The following is a 22,847-nucleotide window of genomic DNA, read 5'->3' on the forward strand; positions in this document are numbered from 1 at the left end:
GATGGCTACAGCAGGAGGGGCAGGACGCTCCAATGCTGGTGGGGTGTCCTCACCCCTTCTCAGTCTTGACTAAGGTGTCTGCGTGGAAGGAAGCTCACAGGTATACACCTGCTGTGCGGTTTGCCCGTCTCCAGGGCCCAGCCAGCCTCCTGGGAGGGACCCCACACAGTGAGTGATGCATGGTCTGCGTAGAAAGTGGGCCCAGGAAACATCACCGTCAGGGCTCGAGAGACTCTACAAAGTCTATGGATTCTCCAAGCCAAGTGACACCTCCAGGGATGTTTTCATTATTACAATGCACAAATTGTCACTATTCCCGTGTTTTATCACATAGCATCCATTTACCACTTACCAGGCCTGGCAGTAACCTACGTTCTCTACAGCAATGTTCTTTCATCCTTACAACAACCCTTCGGGGTAAACACTACAGAGTGGCCCCATTTTTCAGAGGGAGAAACTGAGGTGTGAGGCCAGGTAGCTGGTCCAATTACCCAGTGACTACAGTATTTGATAGAGCCAAGATTCTCAACACCAGGCAGCCCTATTTTTCCAAACTCTTCCTAATAAAGCGGGTAGAGAAGTCACCCGCAAAGAAAAGTCCTGCTTCCACGTGTCATTTGAGAAATCAGCCGGCCAGAAGGAACTCGCTGGGGTCATCACTGACAGTCTCAGGGGTGGGGGCAGAGTCGGGCTGAGACACACCTGGGGTGGGGCAACGCTGGCTGCTCCGGGCAAAAACTCCCAAACAATCCTGTTCCGCTGAGGAGGATAAGCTCATTTTCTCTTGGGAAACAGCCAAGCTTGGGCCCTGCCAGGACACCGGCTGGTCACCTGTTCCCACTTTGAGCTCAGCCCTCAAATGCAGAACCACGACAGGAGAAGGCTCCTGGAGGCACCAAGACACTCTCCCAAGGCAGAAAAAACCCACAACCAAGAGTCTAGCGGGACAGTAGGGAGGGAGGGTGAGAGGAGGGCAAAATGGGTCTTTATTTTTATCGAATTACACAGAAAAGATATGTGACATGTGCTCCAACCAGCTTCGTCCGCCACCTGCCAAGCCCTTTGGAATCAAATCGCCTCCCTTTTCTAGGAGGGTGACCATGTCCCCGTCAAGGTCAAGCTCACCTGGGGCATTTCCAGGTCATGAGGCCCAGGGCGCTGGTGTCTCTCGGACACAGGAAGCTTGGGTTAAGCAACTCCATCTATAAAGGTGGCAAGTGCACCTGAGGTTGGCTTGCAGGTTCCCTAACAGGATGGAATCCAGCCCTGGGCTCTCCGGGAAGATGAGCTCCCAGTTTCGTTACTGACCAGTCCCTTCTGCTCAAGCGTCCAGGAACCCGCAACTCTGGGTGCTCCGTCTCCCAAGGAGTCAGACCGTTACTGAACGGCGAAGGCCTCGGGCTCAGGGATTTTCCTGGATCTGCCGGGTCGCCTTCCCCAGACACTGCCAGTAGCACTTCTCTGCAGGTCAGAACTACCCAAAATTGCCTGGAAATGACTTGAGATATCTCTCTCTCTCTCTCTCTCTCTCTCTCTCTCTCTCTCTCTCTCTCTCTCTCCATAAAATCCATACAAAATCCAAACCATGACCATTTAGCTAAGCTTCCCTTAGCTGCTTAGCTCTATGCTGGCCCAGAGGAGTGGAGAAAAAGACCTCCTGGTTCAAATGTAGGCAGACACAGGACAGGAACGCCAAAATCCAAATCCATTAAGGATATTTCCTGCCCTTCATGCCCACAGAGCGGACCCTGAAGACACCATTCTCAGCGACCCCTCCAGTCACCAGGCAGACGCACCATTTAAAGGGCACTTGCCTCCTCCTTCCTAACTGCCCGAGAGCGGGCTCGGCCTGTCTGGTTAGGCCCTGCGGTTGGCGGGCTGAGGGAATCCACACACGTACACGGTGTAGCCAAGAAAAAGGCAGGACTATGATCCACGTACTGGTACGAAGCAGAAAGCCAGGCGCCTGGCTGGCAGCTGCTCCACTCTCTGCCCACAGATGGTCCGTTTCTAGAGGGATCGGGGCACCCGCCAAGTGCTTGGCCTCCCAAATCAGAAGCTTGTTCCAAATGGGAGCGCCTTCCCAGGGCTCCCCTAGGAAAAGGGGACCCCCTCCACGCTCCCAGACCCACCTGCATGTGCAATGGCGGCCAAAGTTGGTATTAACGGGAAAGGGGATCAGAGGGAGCTCTGAGGATAGGGGTGCGACGACTGGTCCCCAGCAGGGAGCTGAGAAAACCCCTCAGCCTCCCAGCCATTCACAGAAGAATAGTCCACAGATACCCCGTGTTGAGAGAGGGTTGGGAAGAGGAGGAAAAGGGAGAGGGGAGAGGAGGAGGGGAGGTGGGAGACACCTGCAGGTGTGGGGACAAGGAACAGGGAAGCGACTGGAGGAAACAGAGCGAGAACGGACGTAGACAAGACGTGTCACATCTCCAAGCAAGACCGAGTGGAGACACATGCAAAGGCGCAGCGTGAGGACAGCGTCTGAGGAGGAGCCTGCGCCTCCCAATGGCCCGCAGCGACCGCACCCAGGAAGCCCGCAGCAAGCAGGAGGCGTGGCGGCTCCCGCAGCCCAGCACCCGCAGCCCAGCACCGTCAAGGTCTAACTCCGAGGCTGTGGGAGGCCTGACTCCCCTGGGAGGGGGTGCGGGCCAGGCTCCAGGGAGCCATGCTCTCTCGTGTGGCCCCTGGTTGCTAGGTTTGCTGGGCAGTGAGCGTAGAGTAGTTCAGATCTCCCAGATCCGACACGGAGGGAACCATGGGGCCGCAGGGCCCCCAACAGGTTGGGGAAGGGTGGGGTAGGAGCAATGAGAATGGGGTCCAGCACTTTCCAGGAGTGGGGTGAGAGCTGGTCCTGGAGCTGTGACCCCTGGGGGGGGGGGGGTGACCGCGGGGCCATCACTGGGCCACAGGGAGGGCGAGCGGGAGACAGAGGACAGCCCAGTCACTGCCACTCTGAGCGTCCCCCTCAGGCCACGGAGGCCCTAGCGCAGGGGAGCTCAAAAAGACCGCCTGACCCTGCACGTCCTCCCAGTGCGCACGGCGGCCGAAGTGGGGCCCCGGCCGGCCACACGCCACACACTGTTCTAGAGCCTCTTGGCTGCTGGCACTTTTTTAGCTGCAGGTTGTAAAGAAACGGCTCTGCATCCTCACCACGGGACGCCTTTCTGACGACTGCAAATGTTGTATAGTCCCCAGTTAGCATGGCCAGCCCCCACCCCCGGGATCTCTCAGGTGGCAATGGGAGGCACAGCTTCCACCTGCGGAAGCCGGGGCGCCAGAGGGGCCTGCGCACTCCCGTCCATGGCAAAAAGAAGCGTCTCCCTAGTTACCCCGAGAGCGAGCCTCGCGTAACCCTAACAGCCTTTTTAAGAAACTTGATACCCCTCTGCATGCCCAGTTCCTAAGACACACCCGCTCCCCCCCCCCCAAGGAGCCACCCGGGGGGTGGGGGGGGCGGGGTAGCGTGGAGGAGTGCAGGCCCCCATCCCGGGCGAGTGTGTGTCTCCTGCCACCTCAACCCCCTGCCTGGGAAACCTGTCCGAGCTCCCCTGGACTCCCTGCAGCTGCGACTCAAGGGTCAGGAGTGGTTGCCACAGGGACCCCGAAGAGCCATGTGACCCTAAGGGCAAGGTCCACAGCCCAGCCTTGCAACAGCCAAGGGCGAGCGGCAGAACGCAAGGAGCGTGGACATGGGGACGTTTCCCGGCCCCGCCCTCAGAGGACCCCGGTGGCCTGGTCCTAAGAAGGACCCCATCCGTGGCCAAGGGAAGGAGCTGGGCCGCACCCCAGCCCTGTGCTCCCTGACGGGACCAACTATTCGTAAGACCCCAGGAAGACAGCAAGGGGCCAGCCACCCCAGAGAAGGTCTGAGTTTGGGGGTCCCGGGGGAAGGGGGTGCTCTACCTGAGGCTGCTGGGAAAACGGGGCAGAGAGAGGGTGGGTGTTCCTGGTACCAGTGTGGCCCCAGGCAGATGGTCAAGGGTACAGAGAGGCCAAGCAGGTCTTAGGCACTGTGGGCCCCTCAGGTGCATGCAGGGCCCCGAGGGAACCTCCGGGGCAGCTCTGGGTGTGTGGGCAGCGGAATGGCAAGGTGTCTGAGTAAGGAGCCTGCAGGGCGGCTCTGGGAGAGAGCTTGGCATGTGGGGCGGGCGGGGCGAGAAGCTGCAGCGAGGCAGTGCCCGAGCGTGGCCTGGAGGGGCTATTGGAGCAGCGTGATGGGGGGAACCCAGAAGCCGTGGATTCAGGGAGCAGAGGCTGCCGCCCCCACGGAGCGGGTGAAGGGACATGGTCTGGATTCCCCTGTAGAGGAAGCGATGGCCCTGCCGAAGCCCCGTCCGCCTGTCCGCCCCCCGCCCCCCGGCCGCGGAGCTCCCTTACCTATTGAGCTGAGGAGAGGCTTGTCTCGACAACACTGCCCAGATAGCTGAGATCAATCAGAAACAAAGCAGTTATCAACACAGGCCGCGGGGCAACCACCCACGCACACCCAGAGGGGAGGAGGGGGGAGCACGGGGACCAGAGAGCCAACAAGGAGGCCAGAGAATGGGGCGAGGGAAGGAGAGGAGAGAGACAGAGAGCCAGACCAACAATGGGACAGAGCAGATGAGCGCGCTGCAGCGCGGACGACACAGCTGCGCCCACAGCATCTCCAGCAGACACCACGGGCACCACGCAACCACGCGCGCCGCCTGGCCTGGCGCCGGCTGGAGCTCCCCTCCGCTCCCAGGACGCCCTGCGCCCCCACCAGGAGCAGGTGGGGTGGGAGGGGAGGCCTGCACTTCCAGGTACCAGACAGGGTGGGAGTGAGTGGGGCAAGGGAAGGGCTCTGGGCTCCTCCTCGACCCCGCCACCCATCCTGCCTACCACCAGGCCAGCTCCTCTGGAGCTGGGCACCCCGCACAGGCGGCCACACTAAGAGAGACCAAAGGACGGAACCAGAAAGAAAGAGGGAGGCAGGGAGGGGGCGGGGGGGGGAGGGGAGGGGGACCAGGGGTATTACTGAGACATTGCAGGCTCTTCTGAGCAAGTTGGGCCAACCCAGAGAAGATGGAGAAGGAAGAAAGAGACAGAAAGACAGACTTGAGGAGGAAGGACAGGGAGGAGGAGGAGGAGGAGGAGAAAGACAGAGAAAGGCACAGACAGGCGTCCAGGCTGACTGGTACCTGGAACACCAGCTGTTTAGAGTGTGCTCTCTCGGGCAGGCTGATCGCAGGAGCTTGTCTGTCTGTCTGTCTGTCTGCAGCTTCCTGCGAGGCACACAGGTTGGGGTGGGGTGTGTGGTTCCAGGCCCCTGATTCACAGCCTGAGATCTGGCCCCCAGCCTCCAGGATATGCCCCCCAAAGCCCCCCGGGAGAGGCCGTGGGAGGGGCCCGGGGCTCACTAGGCCACTAAGGGCAGGGTTGGGAAGAGGGGCGCCCCTGGCCTGGGGGTCCAGGGAGGCGAGGCTTCAGGGTCCTGCCAAGCAAGGAGGAGGGGCTGGGAAGCAAAGGAGCCTGGATGCGAGGTCTCCGGACAAACCCTGGCACCACCCCCACAGCCAGGATCCCAGGGACCTGGTGAGCTCTCCACTCCACCAGGAACTGGGGTGACCATCCCTGGGGCATGCCACGCCCCTCCCCGGGCCCATGTGTGCCCACTCCTGAGAGCCCTGGGCTGGATGGAGAAGAACCCTCCTGCTCCTGGCAGGGTACCTGGGCAGGTAAGCCCCACCCCACCCCAACTGACCACACCCTGCTGATGCCAAGACCAGAACTCCCCCACAGGGAGGCTGCAGCGATTCCAGACAAGCCCTGTCATTCTGGTTGATGGACGGGTGGAGGGCGGAGTGAGGGAGGGGGGCAGGAAAATGACCAGGTGCAGGTGGGCGGGAGAAAGCAGCTCACACTCACCCTGAAGTAGGTAACTGTGGTGGGGGGGGCTCTGGTCTGAGCAGCTCCTCCCCCATCCTTCGAGGGGAAGGCGTCTGTCCAAACACATCCAAGTTGTCCGCAGGCCCCGCGGGGCCCAGAGGAGGGGAGGGGTAGCTCGTGGCCAGAGTGGTGAAGCCCACGGCGGGCCGGTAGCTGGGGCTCCCGCTGCGGCTGCTCTGGGACGGGGAGCCCGTGGACGGCGTGGACTTGCAGGAGAAGCTGACGGCGGCCGGCGGCTGGAGGGTGATCTCGGACATCTCGGCCTGCTGCAGGAGGCCGGGGCGAGGCCGGGCCCGGGCGGCCAGCTCCGGGGAGCCGGTGCGGGAGCTGAGGGGGCTTTGGGTCAGAGGCGAGAGCCGGGAGGGCTGTAGCACCACTTGATGTAAACTGGGCTCGGCGCGCCTGGCCTGCCGGGGGCTGGGCCGGGGCCGGGGCTGGGGCTGGTACCACCGGGTGTCCAGGCCGAATGTGCTGGGGCCACCGTGTCCCCCCGGCTCGGCCGGCTCGGGGTAAGGCAGCACGGGGATGCCCATACCTTGGCTGGTATGTCTTAGCTGCCCTTGGCTCACCAGCGGCTGCACGGGTCTGTCCTGCCACTTGGCGGCGGGGGGCACTGGGACGGGGCCCCTGCCCGGTGACTTGCCGGCCCAGCCCTTTGGCGCCTCCAGAGACAAGATGCCTGGGTAGGCCGAGGGCACCTGGAGGGAGGTGGGGGGCAGTCCTCGGGGGAGGCACGCCTTGGGCTGCAGACTCTCGGCCACATCACAGGGGTGCAGCTGGTGGGGGAACATCATGGCCGGGGTTTCCAGGCCCCCGAAGGGGAACTCCGGCCGGCCCCAGGGCTCCGGGGAGCGCCCGCCCGTGGGGGTCTGAGTCAAGGGCAGCGTGCTGTTGGACGCGTTCTCTCCGTTCTCCTCGGGGATGGTGGGGTGGCCGAAGGGCCCCTCCGTGTGCAGGGGCGGGGAGGACATGACCGAGCTCAGGGGGCTGCCCACTTCCGGCATGTAGAACGGCGGCGGCTCCACCTCCCCGGGGCTGCTGCTGCTCAGGTACCCGTAGTACTGGCCGTGGTGGAAGGGCCGGGGGGCGGGCGGCCGGGCCTGGCCTGTCGCCTGGAGCCGCCCCTCCAGGCCGCCGGGGCCCTCCAGCCCGCGGGGCTGGAACCGGGGGCTGTATGCTGGTGGAGGCAGGTAGGACTCCTGGCTGGACGACAGAGGGGTCAGCTGGGACTTCAGGGCAGCCACCGAGGTGGGCACCAGGGGGTCCTCATTCTCCTCGTCCGACTGGCGGAACTCGGGGTACATGTCCGTCTCCTCGGCAAAGGGAAAGCCCTCGATGCGCCTGCCCTTCACCGCGGGCTCCACCTCGGAGGGCCCCATCACAAAGCGGCCGTCGGGCCCTCTGCTGATGAGCTCGATGGGCGTCGTGGCCTCGGCCTCGGCCTCCGCCTTGGCCACGCTGTACTTCTTGCTGCTGATGGCCCTCTTGGTCTTCTTGTACAGGGACAGCTCCTTCTCCCGGCTGGGGCTCAGCATTCTCTTGGCTGCGGGCTGGCCCTGGTCGTCGGACGACTCGGAGGGGGCCCGGAGCGTCCGGATGCTCTCTGGGCTCACCTTGCCCGAGGACAGGCTGTGGGGGCAGGCGGAGAGCAGGAGGGTGAGGCAGGGGACACACGGGCCATTACTCCTTTGTGTCCCCTGAGCCAACGCCAACCACAGTCACCAGGGAAGACAGGGCTAGGGAACAAGACCGCAGGTGACTGCAGAGTCTGGCGTGAAAGCCTTGGGCCAACGCCCCCCATGTGTCTAGGTGTGTATTCTGAGCGAGCACCCGCATGTCTGCTTCTATTCCGCTCCGCCCCACGGTCTGCTGGGCTCTGTCCGGTCCCACCTGCCACTTCACTCCCTCCCAGGTTGCTCGCAGAAAGCAAGCTCATTATAATATGACAACGCAAAACATATTCAGAAGGCAAATCTCTTAGGATGACCGAAAAATAAATCACAGAACTACACTCGAAGCCAGAGAGAAATGGGTTCTCGGCGAATCTGGATCATTTACACGACTGCTCCTTCTGCGGGGAACAGCGCGATCAACCAGCGGTAACCAGCGGGGAAGAGCCGAGACGGGCTGAGCGAGGTGGACCGCCCACTGTCACATCCTGACCGTCCACCCTGACCGTCCACCCGCACACCACAAGCAGCGTGTCCCCCGGGGCCAGGCCGGGGCACTTACGGGGACTCCAGGCTCTTCCTGCAGTGGGTGATGGAGAGCGGAGGGTCTGGAAGGAGAGAGGGGGAGACCTGCTGAGGCCGAGACACCAAAACATATGCCAGCGTCGACAGGGCCCAGAGCTGAGCCATGAGGGAGCCCGTCTCCACCCCCAGGCGCTTGCCTTCCCCAGACTCTCCCACAGTCCCCATGTCCTTTCTCCTTCTTTCAAATCAAGTCCCACTGGCAACTCTACCCTCTTCTCAAGGGGCCCCACCCTACACACAGGCCGTCTCTCCTGACGGGGAGCTTCTGAACCCGGGCCAGGTAGAGCCGGGGTGGGGACCACACCCACCTTTTTTGCGCTTGAGCTTACGCTTGCGCTGCTTGTTGACAAAGCAGGCGGCCAGGGTGCTGAAGAGGATGGCCGCCGCCAGGAAGCAGATGGTGGCTACGATGCCAGCCAGGACCGGCCGCGCCAGGCCGTCGTCCGTCAGGTCCGGCTGGGGGAAGATGTCTGCGGGGAGGGGCATGGAGTCCTGGGAGGCGTCCTCTTCCCAAGGCCCCACCCACTCTGACACCCAGCCCCCATGTGGTGGCCCGGCTTTAAGCACAGACAACGGTACAGCTCAGGCTCAGGCTCCAGCCCCGAGGAGGGTTGCCTGGCAGGGGAGGAGGGGAGGGGGTGGATTACAGCCAGGGAGCCACCACATAGCTGGTAAAGAAGAAAGAGCATCAATACCTTACCCTGTGGGGGTGACAATTTCAATATCATATAATAACCTAGTGTTTATGCCCAGCCGGCATGGCTCAGTGGTTGAGTGTCGACCTATGAACCAGGAGGTCATGGTTCGATTCCTGGTCAAGGCACATGCCCGGGTTGTGGGCTCGGTCCCTAGTGTGGGAGGCAGCCAATCAATGATTCTCTCTCATCATTGATGTTTCTATCTCTTTCTCCCTCTCTCCCTTCCTCTCTCTGAAATCAATCCTATATAATAAAAGGGTAATATGCAAATTGACCCTAATGACAGAACTACCAGAACAACCACTGGACCAGTCACTATGAGGCTCACTAACCACCTCTTGGTCCCTTTCCCCGGCCGTCAGGCACCGATCACCTGAAGGCAAACAGGGAATCAGGAGTGGGTGGCAGCGGGGAGCGGGGCCGGCTGCGGGCAGCAGGAGAAGATGGCCCTGATCACAGGCCAGGCCTAGAGACCGTACCTGCGCACGAATTTCATGCGCCGGGCCTCTAGTAAAAATATATTTTAAATATATATATATATATATATGTAATCGTCAGATTATAAACATTTTTTAAATAAAATAAAAATTTAAAAAGCCCCACAGAGCACAGAAGTCACCTCCACTCCACCCGATGCTCTCATGCCACCTCTGTCCTTCCCTGTCCCCTCCCCTGCCCCCACGCCTGGCCCAGCTCCTTGCCAGCTGGTCCCCGGGGAGCAGTGCCCATGGAAATGGTGCCCTTGCTTTCTCACTAAACAAGCACCTCCCCCCACTGCCCCAGAGCTGGTCCTGAGTCTAGGGAACCAAGGGAGCCGCTCCACAGGGAGACAGGGACCTGCGGGGTTCAGACACTGTAGCTGGAGAAAGATGTGTAGACGTGGGACCAGAGGCAAGAAAAAAAAGTTATATTGAGAAAATGCCAGGGAGGGGGCCTTATTGAGCCTGAAATAAACCTAGGGAGAGGAAGGAGTGAAGGGCAACGCCACCCAACGGCAGTTTTCCCAATCAAAGCACCATGATTCTACAGCAGTCTTACAGCAGGCGCTCAGTGGATGCTCGACGACATGTGATCTCTGTTCTGGCCCCACCCCATTACAGAGGGTCACACGGGAGGAAATGGAGTTGATAGAAAAATAACTCTGCCCCAGCCGGTATGGCTCAGTGGATAGAGCATTGGCCTGCGGACTGAAGGGTCCCAGGTTCGATTCCTGGGTCAAGGGCACATGCCCAGGTTGTGGGCTCGATCCCCAGTAGGGGGTGTGCAGGAGGCAGCCGATCAGTGATTCTCTCTCATCATTGATGTTTCCATCTCTCTCTCCCTCTCCCTTCCTCTCTGAAATCAATAAAAATATATTAAAGAAAGAAAAAGAACTTAAACCGGTTCTTTCTGACAACAGTATGAGAAGACCTGTTAACTTCCTCTCTGCGGCTTCCTTACGGACACCGAGGTCAGCACAGCTCGAGATGGTGAAACCCCACCCGCCGTGGAAGCAGGAGCGTGGACCTGACTCCCTGGGGCTCTGGGCTATGTCCCCGCAGCTGTAAAAGGACCCCTACCCCCAAGTACCTGTGCTGGAGACGCCGGCGATGTTGCTGGGCTCGCTGACCAGGTCCTGCATGACGGCCAAAACCCGGAACTCATACCAGGTGTCCTACAGCCAGAGGGACAACACCCATCAGCCAGGGACTTGAGCGGCCACTGGCCTGCCACTGACCCGCCACCGACCAAACCACCATTGACCCCGCCAGGACATGTCGTGGAACACGGCACCCAAAGCAGTGGTCCTGAAGCGTGTAACAACCCGCTCTCAAGTGAAAAAAAAAAAAGAAGTTCTGGTTTGTAGCCTTTGCCAATTGCTGTGGTGTAAATACTCTGACCACGGCTGATGTCAAGTGAGATCATGGAGAGGAAAGATGGGAAGAGAGGCACTCTGGGGCTTGCAGGAGCCACGAGCCAATTCCAGCCCTGAGTGTCCAGGGAAGGGAGACAGGAGGTAGGTGAGACTGTCTTTTCCCAGGGAATAGGCGGCTTTCTCTCTCCAGCTAAAGGAGGTTGGCTGCAAAAAGATAATGTGTGCCCCAGGCTCTGAACTGGTAAAGGGTGAAGCTAAAGACAGTCCTGGGAACTCCTGTCCATCGTAGCTAGGCTCCCAGCAAGGTGCTCAGGTCAGTGTCTGGTGACCCAGCCCGGGCCTGCCCTGCCCCCTGTCCCCCGCCCTCGCTTGTGTGTCTGCGCTTGGAGAAACCCCTCAGTGATACAACCCCCACTGCCCCTGGGAGAGCTGGTCCTGAGTCTGGGGAACCCCAGTCACCATGGGCAGCTCCCGGGGAGACATGAACAGGGTGTGTGGTCCATCAGTCCATGGCCAGACTTCACAGATTCTCGTCCAGGGACTCCAGGGGTCCTGTCACTCCCAGAATTTGGGAATCAGCAGGGGGAGCTCGATGCTCACCTGTGACAGATCCTTGGCGAAGAAGTCTCCCTCGGTGCCTGGGATGGCATCGTCTAGCATCTCCCAGCGCTCTCCGACACGGAACTCCATGACGTAGCGGTCGATGGGGAAGCTGTGGTTGGCAGGTGGGAGCCAGGACAGCAGCACACCCTGCTGGGTCCGATTGGCTGTGAGGCACCGCGGTGGGGTAACCAGCACCAGGGGTTCTGGGGTTGTGATGGGGAATGCTGCGGCGGGAGAGAAGGGAGACAGTGCTGAGGTCGCCGTGGCCTCGCCGTCCACGCGATCTCTGGCTCAGCATGTGTCCCTGGGGCACCGTAGCCCTGAGGCGATGGTCACAGGCCACACGCCCGTGCAGGCATCATCTCAGGGGCCAGGGTGTCCCAGAAGAGAGCCCTCCCACACCACAGGAAGGCGGCGTGGCTGTGGGCCAGCGCCTGGGCTCCTGTGTCCAGGACACTTCCAACATCTAGGAGGAGCCCAGTTCCACAGAAGGAACAAAATGGGCCCGGCCGGTGTGGCTCTCCCAGTGCGGCTCAGTGGACTGAGCATCGTCCCATGAACCAAGAGGTCACTGGTTCAATTCCCAGTCAGGGCACATGCCCGGGTTGCGGGCTCAGTCCTCTGTAGGGGATGTGTAGGAGGCAGCCGATCGATGTCTCTCTCTCTCTCATTGATGTTTCTTTCTTTCTTTCTTTCTTTCTTTCTTTCTTTCTTTCTTTCTTTCTTTCTTTTAATTCTCAACCGAGGATATTTTTCCATTGATTTTTAGAGAGAGTGGAAGAGAGAGGGAAGGACAGAGAGAAATATCAATGTGAGAGAAACACATCGATCGGCTGCCTACTACATGCACCTGGACCAGGTCGCGGGCCGGGGAGGAGCCTGCAACCAAGGTACATGCTCTTGATCAGAATCGAACCCGGGACCCTTTGGTACACAGGCTGACGCTCTATCCACTGAGCCAAACCGGCTAGGGCTCTCATTGATGTTTCTCTCTCTCTCTCCCTCCCTCTCTCTAGAATCAATTTTTTTAAAAAGAAGAAGAAGGGATAAAATGGGAGCTACGGAAGGAGGACACATTAAATGCAATCAGCTTTTTAATAAGATAGCATCTTTACAAAAATACTGCAAACGTATCTCTGGTTCTCTTCCCAAGGAAGCAGGGATATCTTCCCACACACAGTTTGTTCTTCCAGCTCCCCTCGTGGCCCAGGGGGAATCAAGACTCGACGAGGAGACCCCAAGCAGTGCTGGCACTGTCCCTGCTGCCCCCCGGGTGGCAGTAAAGCAAGCTGGGTGGTGCCCCCTGCTCCTAGCTGCCCGCTCTGGCCCCAGGTGGGAGGAGTGGCCGCTGAGCCCAGGAAGGAAGGGTCAGCCACACGCTTGCCACCGAATGAAGCCGGGGCCAGAGGGAAGGGCCGGCCAAAGTACAGGAGGCGGAAGGATTCCCAGTCCCCCGACCCGTGAAGCCACAGGAAGGCGCGGACATGTGGCCTGGCCAGGAAGGACAAGTTCAAAGCCTCCTCCGTCCAGCTAAGGACGCACCAGGAATCGGCCCAAAGTGACGTGGGGGGACGTGCTTTGGTACAGACGAGCCCCACAAAATGCAACGACCCATCTTTCCCGGGAGCTCTAGTGACAGGACCGCAGAAAGCACCCAGGAAGGCGCCTGGCACTCAGCAGGCACGACAATGTCAGCTTCCGGGACCCCTCCTGCCACCGTCCAGACCACGCGGGACCTTGACCCACGCCAGCTCCTCCGGGAAACACCCTCAGCACCCGGCGCGGGGCCTCACCTAAAGTGTTCACAGTGACCACCTCGCTGAAGGCGCTCGTCCCCAGCCTGTTCTGGGCCAGGACGCTGAACTGGTACGCCGTCTCGGGCTCCAGGGCGTCCACGAGCAGCCAGTTGGGCCCCGGGGGCACTGGCAGAGACAGCCAGTCATGGGGTCCAAACTGCGCCCGCTTCATCCTGGCCACAGCAAAGAGAAAGGATCGAAGACAAGAGGGTGGGTGGGTTACACTGGGGACACCGACAGCACGCATGGTCCTCCCGGAGGCAGCGGCGGCGCTGGGCTGGCCTCCCCAGGTTCAAGAAAGAGGTCACGGCCAAGGAAGGATGGCCACCCGACTTTGAGGGGCCACGCCTCACAATGCCAGGTCACCAGCCCCCGTGGCACATCCTCTTCCACAAGGGACACTCAGGTGTAAGTCATGCTCAAACACTGGTCAAGCCCTGGCTGGTTTGGCTCAGTGGATAGTGTCGGCCTGCGGACTGAAGGGTTCCAGGTTCGATTCCGGCCAAGGGCACATGCCTGGGTTGCGGACTCAATTCCCAGTAGGGGATGTGCAGGAGGCAGCCGATCGATAATTCTCTCTCATCATTGATGTTTCTATCTCTCTCTTCCTCGCCCTTCCTCTCTGAAATCAATAAAATAAAATAAAATAATAATTTTAAAAAAACACCGGTCAAGCCCAGCCGACATAGCTCAGTGGTTGAGCATCGACCTATGAATCAGGAGGTCACCATTCAATTCCCAGTCAGGGCATACGCCTAGGTTGCGGGCTCAATCCCCAGTGTGGGGTGTGCAGGAGGCAGCCAGTCAATGATTCTCTCTCATCACTGATGCTTCTTCTCTCTCTTCCTCTGCCTTCCTTTCTCTGAAATCAAGAAAAATATTTAAATAAAAATTAAAAAAAACACCGGTCAAATTACCAACTGTGCTTTGGGGTCATCTCAGCCTGGTCACAACCCTAAGAGAGGCTCTGAGGACACTGGAAACGAGGCAGGTACCACAACACGACCGTGACGATGAGCAATTTGGCAACAGCAGGACTAACGACACTCAGGTGACCTCGGCCACCCACCCTCACAAGGACAGCCAACCGTGGGACGTGGAGTCACAGGGGGCTCTCTCAGTCCAACCAGGTTGGAGTCGGAAGAGGAGGTAGGTCCCGGGTACACGACAGAGATGCCTGGGGTTTCCCCGGAGTGGGGACCAGCTTCCCTGAGGCCTGACGGGTCAGAAACCACAATGAAGGGGAAGGTCACCCTGACACCTGTTCTACACAGCCCACCACCACCCAGCTCTATCTGCATCTCCTAAGGGTGCAGTGCCCAGCATCACCACTGGGAGGAGCCGTCGCCCCGTGGACTGAGATGCCTCACAGCCTTCTCAGGCCTGAGCTGCCATTTAGTGGGTGCCCAACAGGTTCCCCTGTAGGTTGAAGGCTCAGTACCATGTATGCCCAGGAGTTGAAGCTGAGGTGGTGAAAAGCACAGAAAAAAAAAACAAAAAAACCAAAAATGCTAGCGCCAAATGTATGTCATTACACAGTGAGAGGTCATCGGAAAGAACGGAGGGAAGGAGACCTCCCAACCTTTTCACCTGCCCTTCCCTGCCCAGGCACCACAGCGAGTGAGCGAAGAGTGAAAAGCAACACAGGTGAGCAGCAGCGTGGAGCAGAGCCACAAGCAGCCAGCGAAACCCCTACCGATGCCCAGACCTGCCTGCCCCCTGGCATCCCCAAAGGTGGCTCGGCCACACCCAACGTGGCCCTAGCGAGGGAGCTGCCCAGCGGGGCCGGGACATTGCAGGGGTCACCCAGCAGGGTGGTGAGGAACCCCGCCCTGCCCCCACCCTGCCGGGGAGGCCTAGAGATAAGGGGAGGGGTGATCCGGCTGCAGCTCAGAGTCCCCCAGCTCACCACCTGGGCCCAGCTGGCCACTCCAGAACTCAATATGCCCAGGATGTCAGTCTGGGAAAAACCCACCACGTCCCCATGATGGGAAGGAGCGGGTTCCCTCTCAGCTCCCCTCGCTGTTAGAGGTGTATCGGGGGCTCTCCCTGAATCTCCAGGCCTTTCCTCCTGGATCTGAAGCTTCCTCCTCCCAGGGCTGAGTCTGGCACGGATGCCCACCCAGGGGAGACAGGTCTCTTCCTTCTCGAGGAAGAAGTGAGGGGCTCATCCCTCCACCCTGTAAGGGATGCCCATGGTGCAGGCGGGCAGTTCTTGGCTCAGGAGAGCAATGTCGGAAAGGGCCACCCAGAGGCGATGGGAGGTGCTGGCTGTGGCCTTTTTCTCCCTTTTCTAACCCTCTGGTCCTCAGCCAGATTCTGACCTCGACCTACCCCCCCCCCACCCCACCCCCACCACCCCACCCCCGTCCCGGTCTGGGCAAGGATGTCAAATCGCTGAATCTGGCTAAATGCATAAGAGACATGAACACAATAGAGACACGGGGTCCTCGAGGGAACATGCATGTGCTCAAGACCTGGCCAGGAAGGGGAGTTCCTCTCCCCACTGGTTTCTGTAACCCCCGGGGAGGGGGCCACAGAATAAAACTCAGCTTCCGCACTTCCGGCTGGGCTGCTTCGCAATGCCCTTGGAGACCAGGAGTCTCCCCCAGACTCCAGAGGACCGGGGGACCGAAAGGCAGCATGGGCCAAGGACACAACAAGGTCACAACAGTGAGGTCAGCGGGGGAGAAAGCAGAGCGTGATGGACAGCTCAGGCCCCGGCCTCCCAAACCTCTGGCTGGGAATACAGGGGCGCCCAGAGTCCCCCAGATACACACCCCCCACCCCCCCAAGACCTTAGCCACTGCGTCAACACACCTCTTCCTGTGGGGTCTGGTGAAGAACCATCTCCTTCTCAGAACCCCACCTACCCAGGCACGGACCGAACTGGGGGTGGGGAGGGAGAAGCAGAGAGCAAAGCATGCGGGGCTGACTCACAGAGGTCCGTACCAAACTGAGAATGTCTGCTCGAATCCTCCATCGTAGCCGGGCTCCCAGGACACGTTGGCAGTTGTCATGGAGACCTGGACCCGGACTCCGCCTGGGGCGTGGGGGCTGGTGCCTGGAGACCAAGTGGAGACCTCTCAGACCGAAAGAACTGAGCCCCCCTCCCCCGAGCTGGGCCCCCCGCAAACCTTGCTGCAGAGTAGCAGGAGGCGGCACCCCACGTGGAGGGCCTGGGGCTGGGGGCGCCGGGAGGAGCTGGCGCCCTGGCCTGCTGGGTCGGAGGATACGAGAAGGAAACCCAGCCCACCGTGCCACCTAGTCCACCCGGCAGGAGGGGCATGAGCTCTGGGAGCGTGGGCCGAAGGAAAACCTAATCACTCCATCACCCGAGGACAGAGCCCTGTGCCCGCCTCCGAGCACAGAAACTTCCTTACGATCACAGGCAAAGCCAAAAAACCCCAAACCATCTCCTATAGGGTCCCCAGCCTCAGGAGACAGCCACACGCACCCGAACTCGGGCTTGCGCAGTGAAGAACTTCAACTTGGCTTGCCCTGCCCACCATGCATCCGTGAGGCGGCGCTGAGCAAGGTGCCCACTCCGCCGGCCTCACGTCCACGCACGTGCCCTGGGCCATCGCGGCTGCCCCTCCCAAGTGGTACATGGCCAGGCACCGCTGGTCAGTGCCTGAAACGGGCGGGAAACGCTCCCGGCGTGTTGGCTGTGGCTACCACTGCAGCTGTCAGCACCCAGAAGTGCAGGCAAAACGGTGCACGCACCTCAGGCCAGTCAGCGGGAGCAGAATGCCCAATGGTGCCCCAGGAGAGGTGAACGGCCGCCTGCTCTGTGCCAGGCCCCACCAGGGATCTCATCTCGGGGCATCCTCCTCCCAGATCCCCCATTCCTGCCTCCCAGCTTCCCCGCGGGCCCCAGCCTCAGAGCTCCGAGCCATGGCTACTGGCCACACAGGGGCCTCAGCTCTGTGTCGGGGGGTTGCTGGGGACAAAAAAGACCTCCCAGAAGTGGCCCCACGTCCCCGCCCTCACAGAGCCCGCAGAGGGCTCCGGAGACCTGCGGAGGCTCCGGCTTAGAGTGGACTGACGGCCAGAGACGCCCACAGTCCCCAGCACCCGGACCCCCTGCCTGCCCGCGGCCGGCCGTACCGATGACGGTCAGGTGGGTACTGGCAGTGATGCTGGTGACCACGTTGGTGGCGATGCACTCCCACTCGCCGTGGTCCTCCTTGCTCAGGGCTCGGAACTGGAGGCTCCCGCTGGGCAGGGCGCTGTGCTTGCTTCTGCTGGGCTTCCCTACCTTGGCCAAGCAAGGGGGCAAGGAGGAGGGCGGGAGCCGGGGGGTGGGGGGGACGGGGGGAGGGCAGAGAGGAGGAGCCGGGTCGGGCAGGGGAGGAGAGAGGCCACCAACACCTCAGGGTCGGAGGAGCTGGAAGATAGTGCTACCGCCCTCCACGCCCCCTGCCAGGGCGCCCTCAAGAAGTCCCCTGGCCCCTCAGCACATGGCCCCCCAGAAAAGACACCCTCCCTCCAGCACGCGTCCCGGGAGCTCCGGGACCCAGAGGTACCTTTCTCCAGGTGATGACAGGGAAGGGGTCCCCCGCAGCAGCACAGGGGATCAGGAGCTCCCGGCCGGCCTCCTGCCTGTACTCCCAGCCTGGTAGCACCGTGAAGTACGGGGGGTCCTGGAGGGAGCACAGCGGGCGTGGAGGTGGGCACGGGGGGCACGACGGGCACCACCGCTCAGAGGCCCCTGTAGCCCCGGGCCTCACCTTCAGGACAAGCCGTGCGGGAGCAGACTGGCCCATGGTCCCCAAGGTGTTGTAAGGCACACAGGTGTACGTGCCCAGGGCCTCTTCTGTGGCCTCCTCAATGCGGATGGAGCCGTCCTCCATCAGGGTCCAACCGAGATTCTGCCGGAGGGAGCAGAGCGGGGCCATGGTCAGGGGTGCGCACCAGTCCCAGCCCCAACAGGGCCAGACCCGAGCAGGGCGGCTCCACTAGCCCCCCTGGGGGCAGGCCGGGCAGAGACCAGCTGCCCTGGGAAGGGGTGTCTCGGTGCCCTGCCAGCTGCGGACCCCCATGGGCAGCAGCTCTAAGCTTGCCAGAGCTTCAGGGGAAGGCTCCTGGCAGGACCCAGACCCCCAGAGGCAGCACCTTAGTGTCGGAGAGGGTGCGTCTCATGGGTACCCCACATGCGTCTCTCTAGCACCTTCTCGACCTGCAGGGGGCGGCCGTCCTTGTTCCACTTGACCACGGTGGCCGGTGGCTCTGCGTCCACGGGGCAGCGGATGTAGCCGTGAATTCCCACGGGCACGTAGATCACGGGGGGCATGTTGAGGACACGGGCTGGGTCTGGAGAGGGTAGTGTCGGGTGGGAGAGAAGAAAGACACGAGGGAAGTCAAGAAGAGAGAACTCCCGGCGGGGGCCCAGCCACCACACAGGCACCCCCCAAAGTATAGCCCTTCACACCCTCCCTCCGCTCAGTGAGCACCTGGTGTCCTCAATGCTCAACACGGAGCTGAGTGCTGGGCCCACCGCGGCCAGCAAACCCCGGCCTCCTGGGCTGATGGCCCCGAGGCCACGCTGAGCCATCAGTGCAGGCTGCAGGCTTCTGTCTGCCCGGCCTCCAGGATGCCCAGCGCTTCTGTTCTGAATGCCCAGAGGCACTGAGGCACGAGCTGCCTGCCCCAGCCCAGCAGATGTGAACACTGCTGCCCGATGGGCGGGGCTCTCCTGTCCATTTCCCCAGCCCCTCCCTCGACTCCCACCCTCCAAGCCAACCCTGACCACCCCCTCCCCCACCTGCTGACCCCAAGTCCTATCACCGAGCCGGTTCCTGGCTCCACACCCTAAGCCCAAAGAGGAATGAATGGCCGTCTGTGCACGAGGTGGGCGAGGCCGAACCACAGGTGGCTCCGCTCTGTCCCTTCTGCTGGCTGCCGTCTCAGGCCTCAGTTTCCCTTCTGTGCAGCTGGAGGGCACCCTCAGCCCCGGCCACAGAGCCGACGACAGGCTCCTGGGGCAGCAGCGAGAGCCGCGCATCCTGCCGTGTGGGTGAGTCATCCATCACCTTCCGATTCCCCCCGACTTCCCTGAGGGCTACCGAGGGGAAAGACGTGGAACTTCCAGGGAGGCGGAGAGGATGAATGAGCTGGGATCTTTCAAGCACTTGGAGCTCTTCAGAGAACAGCATTACATAAATACCAGGCCGAGGTATATATTTAGACAGAGCCTCCTACTTTTGTATGGTAGAGGGTGTGTTTTTTTTTTTCTTCCTTTTCCTCCAAGGTTTTCAAAGCGTTTATGAATGGGAAATACTCTGAACACTGCTTTTTAGCAGAAATAAAGATCCTTGTCTCACCCACCTGAAAAACCTCACACGCACCCCGGGTTCTCCTTGAAGGCAGGAAGGAGGTAAAAAGGGACAAGTGGGAGAGGGAGACGGAAGCACCCATGGCTCGGAGGACCGGCCTCAGTCCTGGAGAGAGCCATCGCCCCTCCGAGACTCCCCCGCTGCTCTCTCTGTCCGCCGCTGCCACCTTCCCGCACAGATGACATCAGCCAGCCAGGATCCTGCTCGAAGAGGCGTCCCCCTCCCCTTGGTTCCTGCGCATCCGGCACAGCGCGAGGCACACGGTAAGTCGCTTATAATAGCTTCTTGCCTGGCTTTTTCTCACTTGTAGGTCTGGGTGGGACAGACCTGATGGCCTGGGCCTCACAGCTCTTAGCAACGTGGGCCTCCTGACACAGCACGCTGCCAGTCCTCGCGGTCAGCGGCCAGCAGAGTGGAGAGGTGATGCCTGGGCCGCACGCAGCAAAATCATCGCACAGGGAAGAAAGCAGTAGGCACGGGAGCATGGGAGTTCTGGCAGGCTCCGGGTCCCGCTGGCTCCACCTGCACACGCATGCAATGCAGACAGGCGAGCGCCCAGCTCTGCGAGGCTGGGTCAGAGGTGAGCCGCCTCCTGGGGTCACCCGCTGTTCTACGTGTCCCCAGTTCAAGTGCGGACTCCAGGTCTCCAGACGGTGACCCTCCTCACCCTGCCACTCCCCGCCTTGGCCTTCAGGGTGAGCAGTTCTCCTGCCTTCAAGTGATGGAGAGCCCGTCACCTACAGCAGCCATGGGGCCTTTGTTGCCTGAGTGACAGGACCATCAGCAAATCAAAAGGAAGAGATGAATCCTCATGGCTCATCCTGCTCTCTCTCACAATGGCTGGCTCGCAGGGGGCGGGGAGCAGTGACTGCTGAAGTCTTCAAGATCAGGAAAGTGAATTCTTGTGCTCGCACAAAAGCCCCCCCATCATTCTGGCACGAGAGCAGCTCATTCCTTGGGAGCTCGGCAGCCCCAGAGAAGGGGCACGAGGAAGCGAGAGGGAGCCAGGTGCTGGGGGAGCTGGACCGGAAGAGGAGCCTGTCCCCTGGCCCCTCACACCGTCCAGGCGGATGGACATCTAACCCCACATGGGTTCAAGCTACACCTCCTCAGACACCGAAGAAAAAAATACCACCAAGTGTCCGACCCCAGGTGGAGACAGGTGCTGGCTGGCATCCAGTGCAAGCGCGATTGTCCAGAAGGTCTGCCGACCCCTGACCCCAACCTGAGGCTGGCTCGGCCGACCTGAGGCAGCCAGCATGTGGCCCCCAGAAGACACCATGAGGCTGGTTTCACCTCAAATGACATTCCCAGGTGCGGGCCTCTTCCTGGGCTGTCCTGGCTTCCTGTCTCCGTCATTCCTCCTCCCACAACCCCTGACCCGAGGCTGCTCTCCAGCCTCCCGTCTGGCTAAAGTGGCCCAAACCTTCTGGAACCCCCACCAGCTGAGGCCCGCCCTGCCCCTACTCACACTGCACAGTCAGGTAGGCGGAAGCCGAGGGGGAGCGCCCCAGGCTGTTGCTAGGGACGCAGGTGTACTTCCCTGCGTCCTCAGGCTTCACCCGGAAGATGATCAGGGTGCCGTCAATCAGGATCCGCACTCTCAGCTTCAGGTCACTGTAGAGGAGACGAGGCGACACAGGGAAGGGGGCGGGGGGGGGGGGAGACAAGGATCTTCCATGAACACCAGGGGAGCAACGCATCCCCTCACCCCCACGCACGAGGAAGAGCCCAGTGCGCCCTTGCATCCCAGGGCCCCTCGGTGTAGACACGGCCCTCACAGGCGGGACCTGTGCACGGACCACCCCCTCCAAGTTCCCGGAGCCGCAGGGCAGCTTGCAGCAGGCCCTGCTCGGAGGCCTGGCCAGGGGCCCCTGGCCGCCCCGCCCCCAGGAGGTCTGGGCAGGGTGCTCACTTCTGAAAGTAGACATTCTCGTCCTGCCAGTACCAGGTGTAAGTGAGGTTGCCGGGATACGCCTCCGCCCGGCAGGTAAGCAGAGCATCCTGGGATATGTTGACAGTGATGTTCTCAGGAGGGGACACTATGAAGGGAGGCCCTGGGGACACAGGAAACCAGCATGACCTCACCGGGCGGGGCCAGGGAGAAGGGAGCACCAGGGCCTCTGGGAAGGGTGTTTGGTGCTTGGAACCGAGAGGGAGGCTGGGGGCAGCATTGGCCCGAGGTAGCAGCACAGCCCCAGGCCGTTGTCATGGAGACGCTTCTCGCTGCTGTCAGTGCTCAGGTCCTTACTCTGCCTACAGGTCCCAGAGATGCAGGTGGTGCTGGATGTGTGCCCCACCCCCTTGAGCCAGCGGGAGACGCCTGGCACCTACCTGCCCCATGCCCCCATGCATAACCCCTCTACAAATGCTAGCCATTTAACACCACACACACATGTGCACGCACACACACACACACACACACACACACACACACAGGGTCCTTCCTGCCCATCTTCTCTCCAAGAGCCCTGAGGGAGGCCCCCAGGGCTCTCTCAGTCCAGAGCAAGGAGCAATGCTGCCCCAGAAGAGCGAGAAGTGTGCCCTGCTCACCCAGCACAGGGTAAGAGGGCGCCCAGAGGGAGGACTTGGGGTGGGGGTGCAGAGCAAACAGCGGGGAGAATCCCCGTCCCCGGGCTGGCTTTCCAGGCAGCTGCAGCTGCCCTGGCCGCGCTCTCCTGCAGGAGGCCAGTTCTCCTCCAAACTGCAGAGGGAACCCTAGCCCCATGCTACTCAGCACAACAGTCAGCAGACAGGCAGGAAGAGCTGACCAGCAGTCCTGGCAGCCCGGACAGCCACCACCAACCTCCGGCAGCGGGCAGAGGCAGAGCAGGTGGGTGGGCTCAGAGAAGAGAAGAGACCTGGCCGCCCAGATACCACCCCTCTGAACCGTCTGGGCCCCGGGCCGGGCAGCCTGGCATTTCCAGGTGCTGCCCGTGCAGACCCCAGCTCTACCAAGTGCCAAATGCCCTCAGTTATTTAAACCCTACCTGGGCAGAGACAGAAACCCACCCAGCATGGGCCTCATGCCACCCAGGTGACAGCCACGGCAAGCCACCGTGGGAGCTCCCGCATTAAGTCCGTGGTATTTGGGAGGTGCCCTGCCCGGCTCCTCACAGCTGCCCACTTCCCCCTGCCCCCAGCTGGGGCAATCACACTCTGCGGGGCTCCCAGAGAAAGGCCCCAGGCACAAAGCAGCCAGGGAGACCCCTGTTACCTTGCACAAGCAGGTGGGTGGTGTGGACCGCCTCTCCCTGGATGCTGTATGCGCGACAGGTGTAGGCACCTCGGTCCTCCCGACTGACCGACGTCACCGTCAGGCTCCCATCACTCACCTGGGACCAGGGAGAGACGAAGCTCAGCACCACCTGGAGCCCGCCCAACGC

The 22,847-nt window shown here is 61.2% G+C and overlaps 1 protein-coding gene across 2 annotated transcripts in view; it reads right to left on the minus strand.

Moving 5' to 3' along the window:
* Nucleotides 1–22,847, minus strand: part of IGSF9B (immunoglobulin superfamily member 9B) — a gene marked incomplete at both ends in the record, with an annotated part of 48,011 nt that overhangs the window by 5,154 nt on the left and 20,010 nt on the right. Inside the window, 14 exons of one of the 2 annotated variants that reach the window (XM_081114091.1) lie at nt 5,896–7,545; nt 8,149–8,194; nt 8,480–8,641; nt 10,439–10,523; nt 11,325–11,551; nt 13,121–13,296; nt 16,076–16,187; nt 17,234–17,384; nt 17,653–17,769; nt 17,857–17,997; nt 18,297–18,439; nt 20,933–21,078; nt 21,377–21,518; nt 22,679–22,796. In XM_081114091.1, coding sequence (XP_080970217.1) covers nt 5,896–7,545; nt 8,149–8,194; nt 8,480–8,641; nt 10,439–10,523; nt 11,325–11,551; nt 13,121–13,296; nt 16,076–16,187; nt 17,234–17,384; nt 17,653–17,769; nt 17,857–17,997; nt 18,297–18,439; nt 20,933–21,078; nt 21,377–21,518; nt 22,679–22,796 — 3,416 coding nt within the window. Of the gene's footprint in view, nt 1–5,895; nt 7,546–8,148; nt 8,195–8,479; nt 8,642–10,438; nt 10,524–11,324; nt 11,552–13,120; nt 13,297–16,063; nt 16,188–17,233; nt 17,385–17,652; nt 17,770–17,856; nt 17,998–18,296; nt 18,440–20,932; nt 21,079–21,376; nt 21,519–22,678; nt 22,797–22,847 lie in introns of both variants that reach the window. The other variant, XM_081114092.1, reaches the window with a different exon arrangement.

The sequence above is a fragment of the Myotis nattereri genome (assembly GCF_964212035.1).
Source record: "Myotis nattereri genome assembly, chromosome: 19".
Lineage (NCBI taxonomy): Eukaryota > Metazoa > Chordata > Mammalia > Chiroptera > Vespertilionidae > Myotis > Myotis nattereri.